The sequence below is a fragment of the Tenrec ecaudatus genome, chromosome 3, assembly GCF_050624435.1.
Source record: "Tenrec ecaudatus isolate mTenEca1 chromosome 3, mTenEca1.hap1, whole genome shotgun sequence".
In the NCBI taxonomy this organism is placed as follows: Eukaryota; Metazoa; Chordata; class Mammalia; order Afrosoricida; family Tenrecidae; genus Tenrec; species Tenrec ecaudatus.
The window spans coordinates 107,713,004-107,731,350 of record NC_134532.1 but is presented as its reverse complement, the minus strand read 5'-3'; the positions used below and the strand labels follow the sequence as shown (position 1 = coordinate 107,731,350).

Sequence of the window (18,347 nt, the reverse complement as noted above, 5' to 3'; positions counted from 1 at the left end):
AGTGTAAGCACGTGCCACCTGACAGGAGCCCTGGCGGCCCGGTGGCTAATGCTTGGCTGCTCTCCCTGGCTGCTCTATGAGAGAAGATGTGGCAGGCCTGCCAAAGGCTGACAGGCTTGGAAACCCGTTGGGGAAACCAGTTATACTGGGAATCAAGTCCACAGCGCGCGGGTTTATGTTTCCAAAACCGAATGGGGCAAACTTATTCTAAAAGTTATTGATGATCTCATAATCAAGTTTTACTTGGCATCCAGATTTTTGTTTCTTCTGGTGAAACCTTGAAACACTGACAAGGGATTTGCCCAATGGAAGGAGGGCATAAGGTAGGGATGAAAAGAACCCGTGAAAACAGCAAGACTTACAACAAATTCTTGGCTTTCCATCATTTCTTCTGAAATTCTAACCAGTCAGGCCCGGTAGATACTCGGCAGTTACCACTTATAGCATCTAAAATAAAAAGGGACCAAAAGCCGGAGCTGCTGAAAAGTTCAAGCATCAAATACAATTTTCAACATCAAGTCTTGACTGGAAAGAGAAATCAGGGCTCCCCCTACTTGCAGAGGGAAATAGACGTATGATCAAATTGTCTGCCCCTCAGGACACACAACAAGAAAGATACCTGTGTTTTGGGAAAGAAATTTTCCAAAGAGAAAAAACTATCTAAAAAACAAACACAAAACTAAGTACAACACATAACTGGTAGTCTACAAATCTTTTTATCCAGCTATCAGTATGTATCAGAAGATATGACAGCCTCCCCCACCCCACCCCCCCACACACATTACCTTTAAAGAATGAAAACAAAAAAAACCCTTAATAAATCCCTACATTCACCACAAGATGGCCCCCTTAGAGTGTTTTTTTCCTGACATTTTCAAGTCAATACCACAGTACCTGGCAGTAAGTATGCACTATAATCTTTCTGCAAGGAAGAAACTGTTTAATACTGTTGTGATGGGTATGCTGTGAGTCAGCATCACTAGATGGCAGTGAGTTTGCAGTTTTTGGAATGGGGAGACAGCTATCCTATGACACTGCATAAAACTATTTTGTGGGCAAATTTGGTGTATGGTTACACACTGGCCTGTTATCTACAGGGTAAGCGGTTTGAAACCACCAACCCCACTCCGTGTGAGAAAGATGAGGCTTTCTACTCCCACAACAACATTCTCAGAAACTCACAGGGCAATTCTACTCTGTCCTACAGGGTTGCTATGAGTCGGCATCAACTTGATGGCAGTGCGTTTGGGGTTTGGGTTTTATGCAGCTATCCTATGACATTGGTTAAAACCATTTTGTTGGCAAATTTGGATATTTACAATTACTCGGGGTGACTTGAAAAAGTAAAGAGGCATACCAATGAAATAGTTTATTTTTTTCCTCCAAAGCAGAGGTTCCAAAGGTATTTTCCTGAGACCAGCATCACCATCACCCAAGAACTTGTTAGAAATGCCAATTCTCAGACCCCATCTTTGACCAATCAAACCAGGATGTCTAGAGTTGGGGTCCAGCAGTGAGTATTTTAAAAGCCCTCCAGGTAATGTGGCATGCGCAATTTTGAGAACAGTCCTTAAGCCCTGAAGGAGGCCAACAGAGTTATAAATTGAGATGATGGATTTAGTTCTTCTTTGAAATATATATAAAATGTATACATAAAAAATACAAAGTATGGCACACGCATATTATTTAAAGAGACCTAGTGGTGCAGTACTTAAGTACTTGGCTGCAACAACGGGCTCAACTATAACAACAGGGAGAATGTGCAGGGCCAGGCAGTGTTTGGAGCTACTATGAGTCCGAATCGATTGCACTTAACACCACCATGCTGGAACGAACTTGACAGCATATAGCAGTGTGCATGAGTTATAAATTACACCTATTTTTCCAGTACTTATATCCCAGAGGTCTGAGCGGCACAAGCAGATTGCACTTGACTACTAACCTGAGGGCTGTGGTTGAAACTCACTTGGTGGCCCTCGGGAAGAAAGGGTTGGCATCAGCTTCCATAAGGATTACAGCCAGAAAGTCCCATATAACGTATGGGCCCACAGTGAGCTGGAACACACTAGACTGCAATGCCTTTGTTTTGTTTCTTTCATTTACTATTTGTCTGACACGAAGCCCTGGTGGCACAGTGGATTGAGAGCTAGGCTGCTAATGGGAAAGTCAGTGGTTCAAAGCCGCCAGCAGATGTGAGGGAGAAAGAGGAGGCAGTGTGCCTCCATAAAGACCTATGGGCCTGTTTGTTCCAGGCTGTCCGATGGGGCTCTGAGGTGGAATCAACAGGCTGGCAGTGTATCTTTGGTTTTATGTATCAGACACTGTGCTAGGCTGAGATGCAAAAGTGAACAAAACTGTCATTGATCTCAAGGAAATCTCCAGATAGAAAGACAATAAGCAATAGTCACAATACAATAGAACAGGAATGTGCACAGGAGGGGCATCAAACTTGGTCTAAACATAGCACATAGCTTCCAGAAGGCAATGTCTACACTGTATCTGGAAATGACCCTTAAGCAAAGGGGGGAGGGGGTGTCAGGGAAGTTCTTTCCACACAGGAATAGATGTGTGCAAACAGATGCGGGCGACACGGGAAACCATGATCAAGGAACTCTGAGCAGGATGATTAAAAGGTCAAATATGGGCAAGTGAGTGGCTGCCTGAGGAGCCTGACAAAGTAAGCAAGACCCTGTAAGTCATGCTGAGGTGGAGCTTGGCCTCCTTTTGACAATGACCGAGAACCATGCAGGGTTTTTAGAATAAGATGACATCTCATTTGGGTTTTATGAAGATCAGGCTGGCTGCTATGTGAAGAAGGGATGGAGTAACCTAAAAGTCAAACTGGCTGCCATCACGTCAATACTGACTCATAGGATCCCCTGTGGTTTCCAAGACTAACTTTATGGGAGGAGAAGCCCAATCTCTCCTTTGGAGCTGCTGTTGGTTTTGAACTGCAGACCACGTGGACTGTAGCCCACTACACCAGTAGGCACAGGGTAAGAAGTACTCAGATGAGATCTGAAAGCACCCCCCAGCACACACATCACAGGGCAGACCTTAAACCTTTCAAAGACATAGTCTCACATTCCTATATCTTGCCTTTTAACCCACTAGAATACTAAAATGTAAGGAAGATCATAGAGATGTACAAAGAAGCACCTCTAGCTGGTACCTTTACATCAACTTGTTCAGTCATTGACTGGGAGACACAGTTTGCGTATACAAATCAGACTATACAGTAACTTCCAAAGCACAAGACCCCACTGCCATCAGGTTGATTCCAACTGTAATCAACCTCATGCAAGGTTCCTAAGACTGTAAATCTTCACAGGGGCAGAGAGCCTCATCTTTCCCCTGCAGAGGAGTTAGACAGGGGCAACTTTTCAATTAGCAGGATGACGCTTCTCCCATAGCGCCACCAGAGCCCCTTGGCGCTGTGCCTGGTGTGTGGAAATTACTATTCTTACATCTATTTCATAATACTATTATTTTTTTCAGTGCAACTAGATGCTAAAGAATGTTAAAAGTGCTTTACATACTTACAATGATTTCATTTTTAAAAAGGAGGAGGGGAACTGGAGTGCATAATACTTAAGTAACTGTTGAAGTAACTGTTGAAATACGTAAGTAACTGTTGAAGTCAATAATTGCCGTCAACATTCAAATCCATAAAATTGATCAGTCTCATAATCCTGAAGAGCAGGTATTGTCAGCACAATTTGAAAAATGGGAATCTAGTATTTGCCAATTTGGGGTTATTTATACACTTATTTAGGAACTGTAAGATAAGCTTCCTAGTGTTTTCCCAAAGTAGTGAAAGTTCTTCTGAGATTTAGAATGTAAAAGGAACTAAGTGAAGATTCTAGGGGCATTGGGGGTTAGAAGTTAGGGTGTTAACCACTAGGTCATAAGTTGAAAGCCACTAGCCGCTCTTCAGGAGAAAGATGAGGCTTTCACTCCCATAGATTTACAGTCTCAAAAACCACTGGGGCCGTTTAACTTGTCCTATCAGGTCACTGTGAATTAACATCGACTCTATGGCAATACGTGAGTGAAATGAATGTTCAAAAATTCTCATAAATGGTAGATAAAAGGCTCAAATTTCAGGGGGGAAAGGGGTAATAGGATGAGAAAATACTTTAAAAGAACCCTATTGCCTACATTCAGTGGAAATTAAATGTTCCCTTCTTACCGTTTAACAGGAAGTAGTATTTTGGATGGCAGCATCACATATTTGTGTGAGATGCTAGGACAAAATTTTTCTCCAAGTGCTAATTTACATACATTTGTTAGATACATTAAATATTGGCCATCTCTTATGGATGAAAGATTGAGATGCCCCCAGAAATTCTGTGGTAATTACACACTCGTATGCACAAGCATCTCTATACATGTGCATAAGTATGCACATGTGTACACATATACTAATTCATGCGTATGTCAATTTTATGTTCTCGGTAAAATGTAAGCCATTCGGTCCGTTAACCACAAGATGTTGTTGGCCGTTTTGTTTAGCTACCTGCAAACGATTGTCTGCGGGCAATGGGAGCAAGCTGTCCCCCTGGAACGACGGGCAATGGGAGCAAGCTGCCCCCCTGGAACGACGGGCAATGGGAGCAAGCTGCCCGCCTGGGACGACGGGCAATGGGAGCAAGCTGTCCCCCTGGAACGACGGGCAATGGGAGCAAGCTGTCCCCCTGGGACGACGGGCAATGGGAGCAAGCTGTCCCCCATTTCCAACAGCTTCCTACCCGATCCGCGGCTTGAGGAGCAATTCTCCCGTCTTTCCTTCCCAGACCGCCCGGCCGCCTCGCGCTTCAGGTCCCCTGGCCTGGCCACTCTTCCTTCCCGGAACACCCCACAGGCAGTGGGGTGAATTAACTTCCCCAGTCCCCAAGCAAATCCATTTCGAAATTCTCCCGCGAAAGCGTGTGACGTCACTAATCCGGGACGAAACAGATTCAGACCCAATATGCAGCCTGCCCACCTTTTCCCTCAGCCAGCCCGCCGTTTTCAATCGGCCAATCAAATTCTCCCTCGGCTCGGCGTCTGTCCGATGCCCCGCCCCGGAAGTGAGCCCGCGTCGGTGACGTAAGGACGGGCCCACAGCCCGCGGGCCGTCTCTTTGAGGGAACTGAGGGACGGTGTCGCTCACGCTATGACGCGAAATTCAGCACGACTTTAGCTCGGAAGGCGGCAAGGGCTGAAGGACGCAGTCGTGGGTCCCTGCTTGGGGAATTGAACCGATGACAAGTGGCCTGTAGGATTGCTCAAGTTGGGTGAGCTCTAAATTCCTTTTAATTCTTCTTACAGCCCATTCGCTCGTCGGTCGTCCTCACCCCGCCCCGCCCCCCAGCCTCCTTGCCCTACTTTGCGCGTGCGCAGGAGTCCTTCAGGCTGCCCTTGCAGTTCCAGTTTGTAGCGCGCGAGGGCGCCTGGTGTCCGCCGTTGGGTGCTTGAGGGCGTGCTTCCCAGCTGACTGCACCTTCCCGAAGTACGGTAACTAAGGGGAGGAGGCGCTGAGGAAGAGGGCCCGTTCTTGGAGATTGGGCTTGGGTTTCGGCTGCCAAAGAAATCCTTCAGGAAGTTAGAGAATGCAAAGAGTGTGCTTAAAAAAAAAGAAATTGTGCTCCGTGATTGTCATTTTGTTTTGCAGAACTCGAGTCTTGTTCCCAAAGAGTTGTAAATACAGCTACCAGAGGGACCTAGTAAATGCCAGATATGGTGTGTTGTTGGTTACCCGTGAGTGGGTGCATTCCGACGCCGGCTACCCCTTGCGTGCAGAGTAGAACACCGTTTTTAAAGCTGTGCCCTTCTGGAAGCAGATTGTCAGACCTGCCTTCCAAGACTTCTGTGTTTTGAACTGCCAACCTTTCAGTTAGAAGTCATCCTTTATCCGGTTGTGCCATCTAAGATAAATACAATGTACGGTGCCGAATGCTATATATTGAGGGATTGCAGCGAATAAGATGACATTTAAAATGGGTCATAGAAGTTGCATCGGTTTATAAGACCAGTGGAATCAGAGGGCTCATTTCAGGCAAAGGCAATAAGTCAAGAAAATACGCAGAATTTTCTTTGGGGGGGGTGGGGTGGGAAACAGTGGTTCAAAACACTCCTAAAGGCCAACAAACAATCCTTGAACTAAAAAAGATTTTTGTCACAAATCAGCCTCATTCCATCAAATTGATTCCACCTTACAGCAAATTTATGAGTCAGGACAGAACTGCCCTTGTCGACTTCTGAGGCTGTGAATCTTTAGAGGAGTAAAATGTTTCATCTGTATCCTGAAGAGCAGGCCTGCTGGTGGATTTCAAACTGCTGCCCAGGGATTAGCAGCCCCACAAAATGACACAAGGATGCCTATGAAAATATAAAAGCTAAGGGAATCCCAAGACAAGTGGATGTTTATTTATCCAAAGGCTTCAAGTGGATGTTTATCCAAATGCTTGTTTCTATCATTTTATCAGGAAAATTGCATAAAACTAAATATACATAGATGTGTAGTGTCCTTGTGCTTTTCTTCAGTCTATGCCTCTCCTTGTAATTGAACAATTTTAAACACAAAGCACTGGATTAGAGAATGCTCTGTTGTGTATACAGGAAAATGTTTTAAAATTGATTATGGTGATTTTCAAATCTTGATATGATTAAATTATTGAATTGTATGACATGTGGATAAAGTGCTGATAAAACAAACAGTAGCGGAATGGTGTATGCTTCTGCCTGCCAGGTCAGCAGTACCAAACCACCAGCCACTCTGGGAGTTAGTCTTAAGATACCCAGGGGGGCAGTTCATAGGGACATGTGAGTCAAAATTAACTGGTAATATTGGGTTTCAATTGTAGAAAATTGAAAATTAGTTAAGTGGAGATGCAGCTAATTACTGCATCTCAGTTTTACATCAATTGAAATTTTATTTTAGCATTTCTAATTTATTTATTCTTTGAATCCTCATTAGAACTCTTTTGATCACTCAGTGTGCACTTTCAAGAGGCCTCAATGATTATAATGGTTGTTGTGAGTGTACCTGTCATGTGCCATCCTCACAATTGACTTATGCTGGACACCGTGTTATGTTATCACCTATAGTTTTCTGAGGAATGGAATGTGCAAACGGGAATCCAGAGAAGGCCATGGAAGAGGAAACTAGGGAAAAGAAGAAAGATGTGGAAAAGAAGAAGCGGTCCCGCGTGAAACAGGTGCTCACGGATATCGTGAAGCAAGTCGACTTTTGGTTTGGAGATGCTAACCTCCACAAGGACCGGTTTCTGCGTGAGCAGATAGAAAAATCCAGAGATGGATGTGAGTACTTCAAGTGGAGCAAAACGGGTTGCATTGGCTGCCAGTTTTCATTTGCCAGCTACCAATTCTCTTTCCTATTGCTAGATGTGGACATCTCACTTCTTGTGTCATTTAACAAAATGAAAAAGCTGACTACTGATGGGAAGTTAATTGCCAGGGCATTGAAAAGCTCAGCTGTTGTGGAGGTACACACAGTAAGATACGTTCATAGTCCTGTTTTTTTATACCATGTTTTTGTATCATCTGATACCTTGTTGTAAATTCTTAAAGCTCGACTTAGAAGGCACCAGAATCCGGAGGAAGAATCCTTTAGGTGAGCGACCCAAGGATGAAGATGAGCGCACAGTGTATGTGGTAAGCAGACGGAATTCACAGGAGCACGGAATCATTGTAATTTAAAGTTTTATTGAATTCTAGTTAATCGCTTTTTATTCATTCATCATAGGAATTACTTCCCAAAAACGTTAATCACAGCTGGATTGAAAGAGTATTTGGGAAGTGTGGTAATGTGGTCTACATAAGTATTCCACATTACAGGTCCACTGGAGACCCCAAGGGGTTTGCTTTCGTAGAGTTTGAAACAAAGGAACAAGCCGCAAAAGCTATTGAGGTAGGTCCAAATCCTAAAAAGCAAAAGCAAAAAGTGAACAACAGGTTTCTTTATGTCACACACTAAAAGTACTAACACTTTTACAGTTTCTGAATAATCCACCAGAAGAAGCCCCGAGAAAACCAGGAATATTCCCAAAGACTGTGAAAAATAAGCCCATTCCAGCTCTGGGCGTGCCAGGTAAGTACAGTACTCCTTTCCCGCCAGTGTGCTCACCAGTGACTGAACTAAAAGTAGCTTTGTTACAGAAGAAAAGAAAAAGAAAAAAAAGAAGAAAGGGCGTGTGAAGAAGGAAGACACTGTGCAGGCCATGGACACAAGCTGTGAGAGCGCCCCAAAACTGGCAGCATCTGAGGGCTCAGAACCCCCAAAGCCACCCACCACAAAGAAAAAGAAAAAGCACAAAGACAAAGGAGACGCGAGCACCTTACCTGAAGCCAGAGCAGCGAAGAGGAAGCGAAAGGGCTCTGCCAATGCTGAGGGGCTGGCTCCCAAGGCTAAAGTGAGAAAAACCACTCCAAAAGAACACGTGAAAGAAGCTCAAGTGTGCAAGGAAAGCAAAGGTTAGTCATTATTCACAATTTAATCATAAAAAAATCATCACACCCCATCTCCAAAGCAGTCTTGCTTAACTCGCTTAATTTTCTCTCCCACCATTAGACTTGGAATTCTCGACAGAAGAGGAAAAGGAGACTGGAGATAAAGAAGGATCTCTTTTGAAAGCAAAGAGAAAGCACAAGAAAAAGCACAAAGAGCGACATAAGATGGGAGAAGAGGTGATCCCGCTCAGGGTGCTGTCAAAGTAAGTCTGGCGCACACATCGCTGTTGCCGGCACACGTCACAGTCCGTTACCATTGCTAAAGTGCAATTCCAGTTTACCCTGAGCAGAGTTGCATGTTAGCAACAGGAGCGGCCTGTAGGCAGGGCTTGTCTTTCCGGAGTACTGACAGTACAGTTAGGATTCACCACACTCAAACATGGAAGCACTTAATTTCCAAAAAGTCACAGCAAGTGTCTCCGTGTTAGAGTCGAGGGGGTCCATGCACAGAGCTGCAGACGGAAGTCCTGCGCCTTGTCCCGGGATCGCACGTGGACAGTACAAAGACTCACCATCACTAAAACATGGAAGCACTTACTTTCTCAGTTTCAAAGCAAGTACATCCACGTTTAAGTGGTGGGGAGCCCAGTCTTGACAAGCTTGAAACAAGAGGCAAGAACACACTTGTAACTCAGTTGGAAAACGTGCAGATTCGGAGCCACCTCCGCTGAAACATGGAAGCACTTACTTTCACTTCACACAGCAGGTACTCCCAGGTCAAAGCAAGGGTGATCCCTGAGCAGCGCCTGCACCTTGCGTTGATTCATCAACTCGACCCGACCCGTAGATAAACTGAATTCACTTTGACTAAAACAAGGAAGCACTTACTTTTTTTAAGCAGTAAAAGGGCCTCCCTGTTAAAGTCCAAGGAAATCCATTTGCCAAGGAGAGGGAAACAACCAAATGCTTACCTTTCTGGAGAAACATCCCCTTTGGCGGGCCAGCCAGATTCCAGCTACCAAAGACTTGAGTCGCTTACCAGCAATGGTAATGGGCCATGCCTTCAGGCACTTGTATTTATACCCTTCTCAGCTCCTGAATTCCTTTTGCCTTTTTATCTTGGGGAATCATTACAAGAGACTTTTGTTATTTTAATGTATCAGTGCTCAAGGAATGCATGATCCTGGGTGGGTCTGGATCCCCCCTTTTTTTTTTTGAAGTATACATATGTCAATGTTAACAGCTAAAACCATTACCACGAGATAGCCACCTCTTTTTTTTTTTTTAATCCCTATCTGCTTGTTTGATGGCAAAGATTAGAGTGACAATGAGTGCTCCCTTGGGGTCGGGAGAGCCATTGTGTTTCTATCTGGGTGAGCTCTGGCTGTTTGCAGGGATATCCACGCAGTAAATGCATGTAAACAAATACATGACCTCCATGGGGTGCTTTTTTCTCCTTAGAAACTCCTTTTGAATCTCGTAAATACTAAGGAATGTTATCTCTAATTGAAAGCTGTTTCACAAATAACCTCTCAATTTCATCCCCCCCCCAATGAACCTAGTACATTTTACTAGGTAATTCGTTATAATTTTACATCAATTAATTCTATTACTTAACGCTCAATAACTTAGTTTACAAACTTTAAAAATGTCTCTGAATTTTGAGAAAAGTAGAGCTCATTTAAGCAAATGAACTAGATGGCTTAGAACCCAGGAAGGGATTGGAGTGGTTGGGAGAACTAGTTACAAGACACTGTGAATGTATATATTTACATTTTCCCATATGTTGTCGATGTTTTATAGCTCCTTTTTGTTTGTTTTTCCTTCCAGGAGTGAATGGATGGATTTGAAAAAGGAGTATTTAGCTCTGCAAAAAGCCAGCATGGCTTCCTTGAAAAAAACAATATCGCAAATAAAATCTGAGACAGAAATGGAAACAGATCATGGCGAACTTAGTAAGTCTGGAGTGAAAAATGAAAAAAGTAAGTAAAGAGTCCTCTGATCATCATTATTTTATTACATAGTATCCACATACTACATGGTGGTTACATGGAAGTTTAGTTTTAGAAAACACAGTTGTGATATTGTCATTGTTGAAAGATCAGTGCTCTTTGAATGTGTGATTTCATGATACTCATGTTTGAAGAACAGATTTTAATTGACATGTCTTTCCTGGCATTACTTTTCTCTGATTTTCATCATTCATCAATGTTAGTGAACATTCATTGCCCTCTTGATGGCGGGAGAATTTATAGGAGGAAAGATTGTTGATTTCAACTCAGGGTGCAAGCTAGCCACCAGCAGACATGTACTCTTCAAGGCTAGACATGGCTTCCGGCCTGTGGCTTGTCAAAACCCGGGCTTACTGCTGTAAAATAAAGGGTATCGTGATGCTATCTGAAGCATGTTTATTCCTGTACTTCGTTCCTGTGTCCAAGGAAAGAAAAGTCTTTTGCCAACCCAGGGAAGCTTGAGAATGCTCTTTCCTCATTTACAGCTTGAGTTTACAATAGGAAAACTCTTATCTTTTCATTTCATTTGTAATCTGACGTGATCATTTTAAGTGCAATGTAAGAACGATTTACGTCTGCTTAAGAAATCAGGGCTCGCTCCTTGTTCTTCTCCTAAAGCGGTCTTTCAGAGTGTTACCCACACACCTTGTCATCTGCGAGCTTTAGTTCTGGCCTTCTCCTTTTCCAATCCACAGCCCACGGTGAAGAGTGTCGCCCCCAGGAGGCGACTGCGATGGGACCACAGTTTGTGAGTGGCGTGATTGTGAAGCTCCTGAGTGCAGAGTCTCTACCTGGCAGGAAACTAGTGCGGGTAATGCCCAGCCCCGCCCCGCCCCCCCCCCCCCCCCCCCCCCCGTGGTTTAGTTCTCCCCTTACTGGACTGCCCTTGGGTGGAAACAGGCCAGTCACATTAGAGTTTTTGACGCTTTGCTAATTCCCAGATTTAACGTGAAGCAAAAACTTAAGCCTGTAATTTCTCAGTGGATCTCATGTATAGTGAGTACAATTGACACCTCTCTTGCTGTAGAAAAATTGCGATGTATGCTTATAGGTACTCCTGCTCTAATTGTTAGGGGTTGTGTACTTGTGAAAGAAGAAATAAGTCACTTTCATAACTAAAAGGCTTTCCCAAATTTTTTGAGGATATTTCTCTATTTTCAGGTTTTTTTAATACTAATAGTATTCTTAATACTAAATAGTATTCTCTAGTTTGGGAATAAACTAGAGAATTGTGAGTTTCTTTTCCATGGGGCTCTTGATTTCCAGTAGCTCATTAGAAGGCTTACCCAGTGACTTAAAAATAGGTCAAAATTACTCTTCAGGCATTAAAGATACTACCTGTACCCATTGAACACATATTATGAGTTTATTTTTGTCTTAGTTCTGTTCTTTTTCTAAAAGAAGCACAGGTTCTGATTTTAGTGGAAAAAGACTTTATTTTACTTTGTTTTTATTAAAATGTCCTTAGTTCTTGCTAATGACATGTAAGCAGCACTACCCAGACTTGTTTGTAAAACAATTCATATTTTTTAAAGCTACAACTGTGCACCCATATACAAATAAACCCACTGGCCTACACAATTTAACACACACACACACACGCACACACCATGCTTATCTTCAGCAGCCTTTTGCACCCTCACAACAGATTCTTATTAATGGTGCAATCTTATTTATGCTCACCCGGCTGCAGTTTTAGTTGAGAGGTTGTATGAGTACCAAGCAAGGTACTCAGATAGGCCCTACTAAAAATGTTAACTTATTTCAGCGACCCGCCTCCATGTGTCGCATTTGTTTGGTTTTACATAGTCCGGTCAGCTTTTAAACTCACCCTTGCATGGAGGTTTTTCGGCACTCTATTCCTCCATATGCACTCTGAGGCCCTATCTGAACAGTCTCTGGCGGCTGCCAATAAAGTACATTGTGAAGGTTTTGTCCCTGTTGGTGAGGAATTTAGCCGATCCCACCAGTTGGCATTTTAGGATATGGAAACATAGGATGTAGAAAAGTCAACCTAAAACCATGAGAGAAAGCAATGTTACTACTCTGCTTAGTTAGATGCAAAAGAGTTCGTAGCGAAATTAGTCAACTTAGTTATTTGGAATCACTTACATAGATTTCCTTATATTTATCAAATAGCTGTTTTCTAAATAGTTGCATTATTGCAGATTCATTATGTATGCTGATTGAAATTACAAAATAACTCCATTAATCAGTATTGTTGTTACTTGCATTTTACCAGAACAAAAACTGAGCTATGATGGCAGTTACTGCTGGCCATGACTTGCCCATGTGATTTACTAGCCTAATTGGTCCTTCTGAGAGGGCTTGGTCTCAGGAGCTGAGGCGGACTTTATCAAGGATCTTTAGTAACTCTGTGAATGGCTGCAGTCTGTTCTCTTTGATAAATCTGCAGCTAGCGATATTAGTGAATATGTTTGAATTTCATCGTTTTAATACTGATTTTATTACTTTGTCCCTAAATTTAGTATTAATCGCCTAAATAGGGAATTGGAAGTGTTTGTCAGGTATAGCTTTTCTTTTTTTCTAGTTAACTTTTTTTTTTTTTTTAAGCTGCTTCATTTACTAACTGCCTATCTTTGGGGCTCTGTTTTGGTATGAGTTTTCCCTTGTCTTCTGGGTTCGTGCAGATTTTTATTACATATTTTTTAATTTTTATACGTATTGGTTACTTGTTTTCCCCCCCCATTAGTCAATTATCTGAAATTTCTGTATCTAAAAGTAATTTAAACTGATTCATCTTCAAAAAGGAGTAAAACTGACCATGAGAAGAAATTTGTTAAGATTTCACTTTTTGAGGATCTCTGGTTTTGTTCTTGGGCTTTATTCCTGGAAGGTGATTAATTAAGCATTTGTAACATTCCTCCATAAAGGCTTTGTTATACACTGGAGAACTTGCTGAGAAAAAAATTGATTAGGAATGCAGGAATCTTGTTAATTTGCTGTCTCTGCAGGTAGGCCTAGAGACAAAGGGATCCCTGCAGGGGGTGACAATTTGTTTGGGAGTTGCCTTGAACACCTTATCAGAAAGTCATGCCTCTTGAACAGAGTTCTGTTCCATCCACTGGGGAATCTCAACTTTCCCTGGCCTTTATTACGTATTTTTATGACTTTTATGTATGTGCATTTTAAGTCAAGTGATTTTTGTAGAGGTAAATAAAAACACAAACTCTTGTGGGGTTTTAAGTCCCTGACTACCAGCAAAAGGTTTTTGTTTGACCGGAATAGAGGCCTGGTCCTCTCAGTGCATAAGCATTGGGCTGCTAACCCCAAGGTCAGCAGTTTAAAACCACTAGCCTGCTCCAAGGGAGAAACACTGGGCTTTTCTTGTTACAGTCTCCAAAACCCACAAGGACTGTTCTACCCAGCCTTAGAGCCTTGCTGTGAGTTGGAATCGACTCCATGGCGGATCTGCTTCCCAGAGTTTAAGTCACGTGGCGGATCTGCTTCCCAGAGGTTTTATATATAACTTCAGTCATGTGGCAGAGTGGGTCTACCTTGCACACGGGGGTTTGCCATGAATCTGAGTTGACTCTACAGCACCTAACAACCACAAGTACAAATTCCTTCTCCAAATAAATGTCTTTTAATGATCCAATTTACTACTACGAAATCTGAACTCTTTTGCAGGAAATGCGCAGTATTTTGTATACTCTGCTGTACAGATCCCTACTAGAATAGTCAGACATAATTCAGATTTTAAAGTGTGTCAGGAATAAGGAAAGCAAATTCTAAGAGTTGGTGCCAAGATTGATTTTTTTTTCTCTTTCATCAAAGTATATTTTTAATAATGTTTATATGTCATTTTAAAAATGTTTGTTATCAACGTGTTTGCGTAGGGTTCACAATGGCTTACTCTGAGAGTGCAGCCTGACACCACTGTTAAGGACTTTTTACAACTGTTAGGAATCGTGTTTAGGACCTGTTTTAAGTGTTTCTACTGACCTCTAATGCAGGATACTTTGGCCGCGATCTCAGAAGTTGTTTATGTTGATTTGCTAGAAGGAGATACGGAATGCCATGTGAGATTTAAGACTCCTGAGGATGCTCGAGCAGCAATAAATGCATGCCCAGAAATCAGCAAGAAGCACAACTGGAAACTCGAGACCCTTTCTGGTAAAATGCACTCCAACTTCTCTCCCAACAACGGTTACTGCGGTTGTTGTGTTGTGTTTTCTGACTTTAGTATGACATTTATTATTTTGTCTGTACACTCAATAGGCATGAAATACTGCCCGTTACAGCCAAGTGACTGTTGTAGTTCAGCTGTTGAAACGGTTTCCTTGTTTGTGTCTTTGTCCCCTGAGTGAGCTGTGTGTCTGTTTTTAAGGTGATCATGAACAGAGGTATTGGCAGAAGATTTTGGTAGACAGGCAGGCCAAACTGAATCAGCCTCGGGAAAAGAGAAGAGGCACTGAGAAGGTAACCCGTTCGCGTTTGACTTACATTCATGCAGCCTCTCATCTTCCCAAGGCTCATTTCTTCTGAAAGTCAACAATCCATAGTCATGAAACAAACCCTATGTGAATGGTTTGCAGAATATGTACTCAGATTGAGATGGGAGGGAATACTCGTTTGTCTAGATCTCGAGATACATGAAATTGTAATTATGTTGGCCCAAAAGGACACATAGCGTAACTTTTATTGAGTTGTATTTTGTGTTCTTTGCTTTCTTAACTCGTGATATGCTTCCAAGTTACACTCTTGATTGCTCTTTAGGTAGCTTGATGGTGAGTGATTATTTCAAGAATGTTTTATTGTTAAAAACAAAATATGTAGCCGGTAGTTGATAAAGATAGAAGTTTCTACAGATAAGATTAAGAGCACATGTGTATGTTCTGATAAAAGATTGGTGAGGCTTATTTCTTTTTCTCTAAGATTTGACAAGTATTAAAAACAATCTTAAGTTAAACAATTTAAGACAAGTCTCTTGTTCTTGCTCATTGATTTTATTTTAATTTCAGTGACTGGGTAATTCATAAAGTCATTATTGCTAGTTGTGCTGTCAAGTTTATTTTCCAGACACAAATTAGTTGGCAGAAGGTTAGTACATTCAACACACAAGGAGGCACATAATTACAAATTCTAAATTACATGTTATAAAAGTTTGAGAAAAATATTAACATAGTATACATCCTCTTAGAAGTTAGCATTAAAATAGTTAGGCTTCTAGTCTATCTAGGCTTTTAGATTTTTGGATGTCATATTTATACGTGTGGTTTTTTTTAACTTTAAAATCAAGTATTTTAAGTCAACCCTCTATCACTTGGGATTCTTTGGAATTTAAGATAATTTGGGGGGAAGTTTCCTACTGGTCTTTGTTCCTTCTCTTTTCATGAATTGGAGGACTTGCTGAGATAGGGTGGCCTCCTTCCTTCCTAAGAACTCTTTTAGGTCTAAGAGGTGTTAATTTCACAGCCTGCTTGAGATTATTTAAATGCTAAAATAGTTAATGAAGGGTTGGTGACAAATTAACTCCGCTTTGCTAAACAATACTTACTGTTGTCACTGGTGTGAAATTTCACTATTTTAAGAGTCCTGGGACTTAGCAATTTGAAAGCTAACCTCGAGTCAAAGAAATAAACACTGGCTAGAGCGTTTCCTAAACTGAGTTGGGAGGCAGTGAGGAGCTCTGTCGCGGAGCGGGAGTCCCAGGGTGGCACAAATGGTTAAGTGCTGCTAGCTGAACGGAAGGGGGGGTCCAACTGCCCCCCCTTAGTGCCTGCACAGACAGACCTGGAGCTCAGTCCTGCAGAAGTCACAGTCTGAACAAACCTCAGCAACAGATCTGCTCGCTCAAGTGGGAATTGACATCCCCCCAGTCGGAATGGGCAGCAGCCAATGAGTTGGAGAGTTGCTTTTCTGATCTCGCTGCCTGGTAGGCTCTCAGGGTTCTCACTGGCAGAACTTGTTTCACAACAGAAACGTTTGAGAAAGTCCGAGGAGTTCACTGAAGCTCTGGTAGTAGCTCAATTGGCTAATCTCATAAAATGAAAAGAAAGTACCGTGCGAAAGACCACACCAAGAACTTGCCATGGCGTTCTTTTCTTGCTGACTGGTCGCCACCCTCGAGGACCTCCTGGTTTCTGAGGCTGGAACTTTTTATGGGAGTAGGAAGCCAACTTTCTCCCTACCTCACAAGACTTGAAAGGGGAGGGGTAGTCCATAATTAGTGTGCCTCCCTACCTTGTTACCCTATCTTTTTTTTTTTTTGAATGACCCCTTTGTGTTAGTCTCCAGTTCCCGAGACTGAGTAACAAAGCTCCTGCATGCTCAAAGCACACAGAACAGATAACTACATAGGTGAAGTGCTGCGGACTGGTGTGCTGGAAAAGAAAGCAAATTATGAGTAACTTTGCTTTAATGAGGTGGTCTGGGAAGTTCTAGCTACAATGGTGACATTTGAACAGAGACAGGGAAGTGAGTGAACTGCCAAGGAGAATTTGGAAGTGCAACTTTCCATCAGAAAGCGCAGAGGTTCTGAAGCAAGATTGTCAGGGAGGTCGGTGTGCCTGCAGGACAGAGCGCCTTCAAAATCCAAAGCCCAGTCTGTCGTGACCGCTCTTCTCTCACGGGACTGGAACCTTTTGTTCAGCCGCTAGTTCCCTGCTCCGTTCTCTTCAGGCAGAATTTAAGTTAAATTTTTGAGTTCTTTCTTTTTTTTTTTTTTTTTTGAGTTCTTTCTAGTTATAACTATCTTCTTTCTTTTCAGGTAGCCAGTATATTCTAATTTTTGCTTTTTCTCCTTATAGTTAATCACCAAAGCTGAAAAGATTAGATTGGCCAAGACTCAGCAAGCAAGTAAACACATTCGATTTTTGGAATATGATTGAAATAAAAATGGTTTAACCCTGAATATTTCACAGGAATGCTACACAATGAATGTTGCTCTAAAGCTCCTACATTTAATAAAAAATGTCTTTGTTTCTCAACTTGTAAATATGACTTTTTGTAGACAAGCACATTGTATACCACATATTTTCATTAAACAATTTGTTGAAATCCATTTATGTAATTTCAGTCTCAGATCACTTAATAAATAAATGTGTTTTGAAATTATCAATCATTTTGTTATTTTATTTAAAATTTTATCATTATGAAGATAACATTATATGCATATCTGTTTATAAAGGGAAAAGTATATAACTGAGTTAATAATAGACTCTTCCTACCCATATTATTTTTCAAATTGGTTTTTGTATTTTAGCTTTCCTGGATATCTTTTTGTGTTATATCTGTAGGTAAAACATCCAGTGTTTCATTCTGTATATTCTAATTTGCCTTATCTGGGGTTTCATTGCTGACCTTATGAAGTGATTCCATTGAAATGTTGAATTTTAAACAGTCTTCAGTTAGTTTTTCATAAAATCAACATTCCATGAATGCAGAAAGTATTCAACGTTAGACAGAACTGAGATCTAGCTGCTTTCCTGGAAAGTCAGCGTTAGAGCATTGGAGTCTATCCAGAACAGAAGTGAACCTACAGAACTGGGTCTTTCAAGGTTCCAGGTTCTAGAAAGGGAGGCATAGCTCAGTGGCCTGGTGAGCCATTGACCGCACTCCCTTCTGAAGTCTGTAGGTGACATTGAAACATATTTGTCCTATATTGTTGGGAAGGTTAAAATTGCAGGTTTTATGTATAAGGTTTACAAGACTACAAACTTTGGGCGGAGCAGGCAGTCTCATCTTTCTCCAATGGAACCACTGGTGGGTTTGCCCCAAGCTTTCAGTATGGCCCCCTGCCCAAACCCATAGCACCACCAGCGGTCCTACACACTTCTTTGTCTTCCCACCCCCTTCATTTCTTCCTCCTTTCTGCCTCTCGCTCGAAGGAAGGATGTGGTGGCTGGAAAGGCCACT

The 18,347-nt window shown here is 42.1% G+C and overlaps 2 protein-coding genes across 3 annotated transcripts in view; one reads left to right on the top strand and one right to left on the bottom strand.

Moving 5' to 3' along the window:
• The window catches only part of ZGRF1 (zinc finger GRF-type containing 1), a 75,343-nt gene extending 70,416 nt beyond the window's left edge, over positions 1-4,927 (bottom strand). The window contains exons 1-2 of the mRNA XM_075543910.1: positions 4,752-4,927; positions 363-447 (exon numbers count right to left, since the gene is read on the bottom strand). Of these exons, the coding sequence (XP_075400025.1) occupies positions 363-386 (24 nt within the window). The 5' untranslated portion in view covers positions 387-447; positions 4,752-4,927. The remainder of the gene's footprint in view (positions 1-362; positions 448-4,751) is intronic.
• Positions 4,928-5,094: 167 nt separating this feature from the next.
• LARP7 (La ribonucleoprotein 7, transcriptional regulator) lies at positions 5,095-17,546 on the top strand. Of its 2 annotated transcripts, none has more exons than XM_075543909.1 (13): positions 5,095-5,279; positions 7,093-7,305; positions 7,390-7,490; positions 7,576-7,659; positions 7,751-7,915; positions 8,002-8,095; positions 8,167-8,478; positions 8,576-8,717; positions 10,285-10,436; positions 11,162-11,277; positions 14,444-14,603; positions 14,818-14,909; positions 17,240-17,546. In XM_075543909.1, exons 2-13 carry the CDS (start codon positions 7,104-7,106, stop codon positions 17,318-17,320), a joined length of 1,701 nt encoding a protein of 566 aa, XP_075400024.1. In that variant the 5' UTR covers positions 5,095-5,279; positions 7,093-7,103; the 3' UTR covers positions 17,321-17,546. The 2 variants fall into 2 exon arrangements, with proteins under 2 accessions (XP_075400024.1, XP_075400023.1); XM_075543908.1 differs by having other exon boundaries at positions 5,096-5,279; positions 8,164-8,478.
• Positions 17,547-18,347: the final 801 nt, after the last annotated feature.

What these genes read in the sequence shown, in the direction of transcription:
- LARP7 (XM_075543908.1), top strand. Translation starts at nt 7,104, where the DNA reads ATGGAATGTGCAAACGGGAATCCAGAGAAGGCCATGGAAGAGGAAACT. An exon ending in AGTGTGCAAGGAAAGCAAAG is followed by an intron (nt 8,479 to 8,575) that starts GTTAGTCATTAT and finishes TCCCACCATTAG; the next exon opens with ACTTGGAATTCTCGACAGAA. An exon ending in CCGCTCAGGGTGCTGTCAAA is followed by an intron (nt 8,718 to 10,284) that starts GTAAGTCTGGCG and finishes TTTTCCTTCCAG; the next exon opens with GAGTGAATGGATGGATTTGA.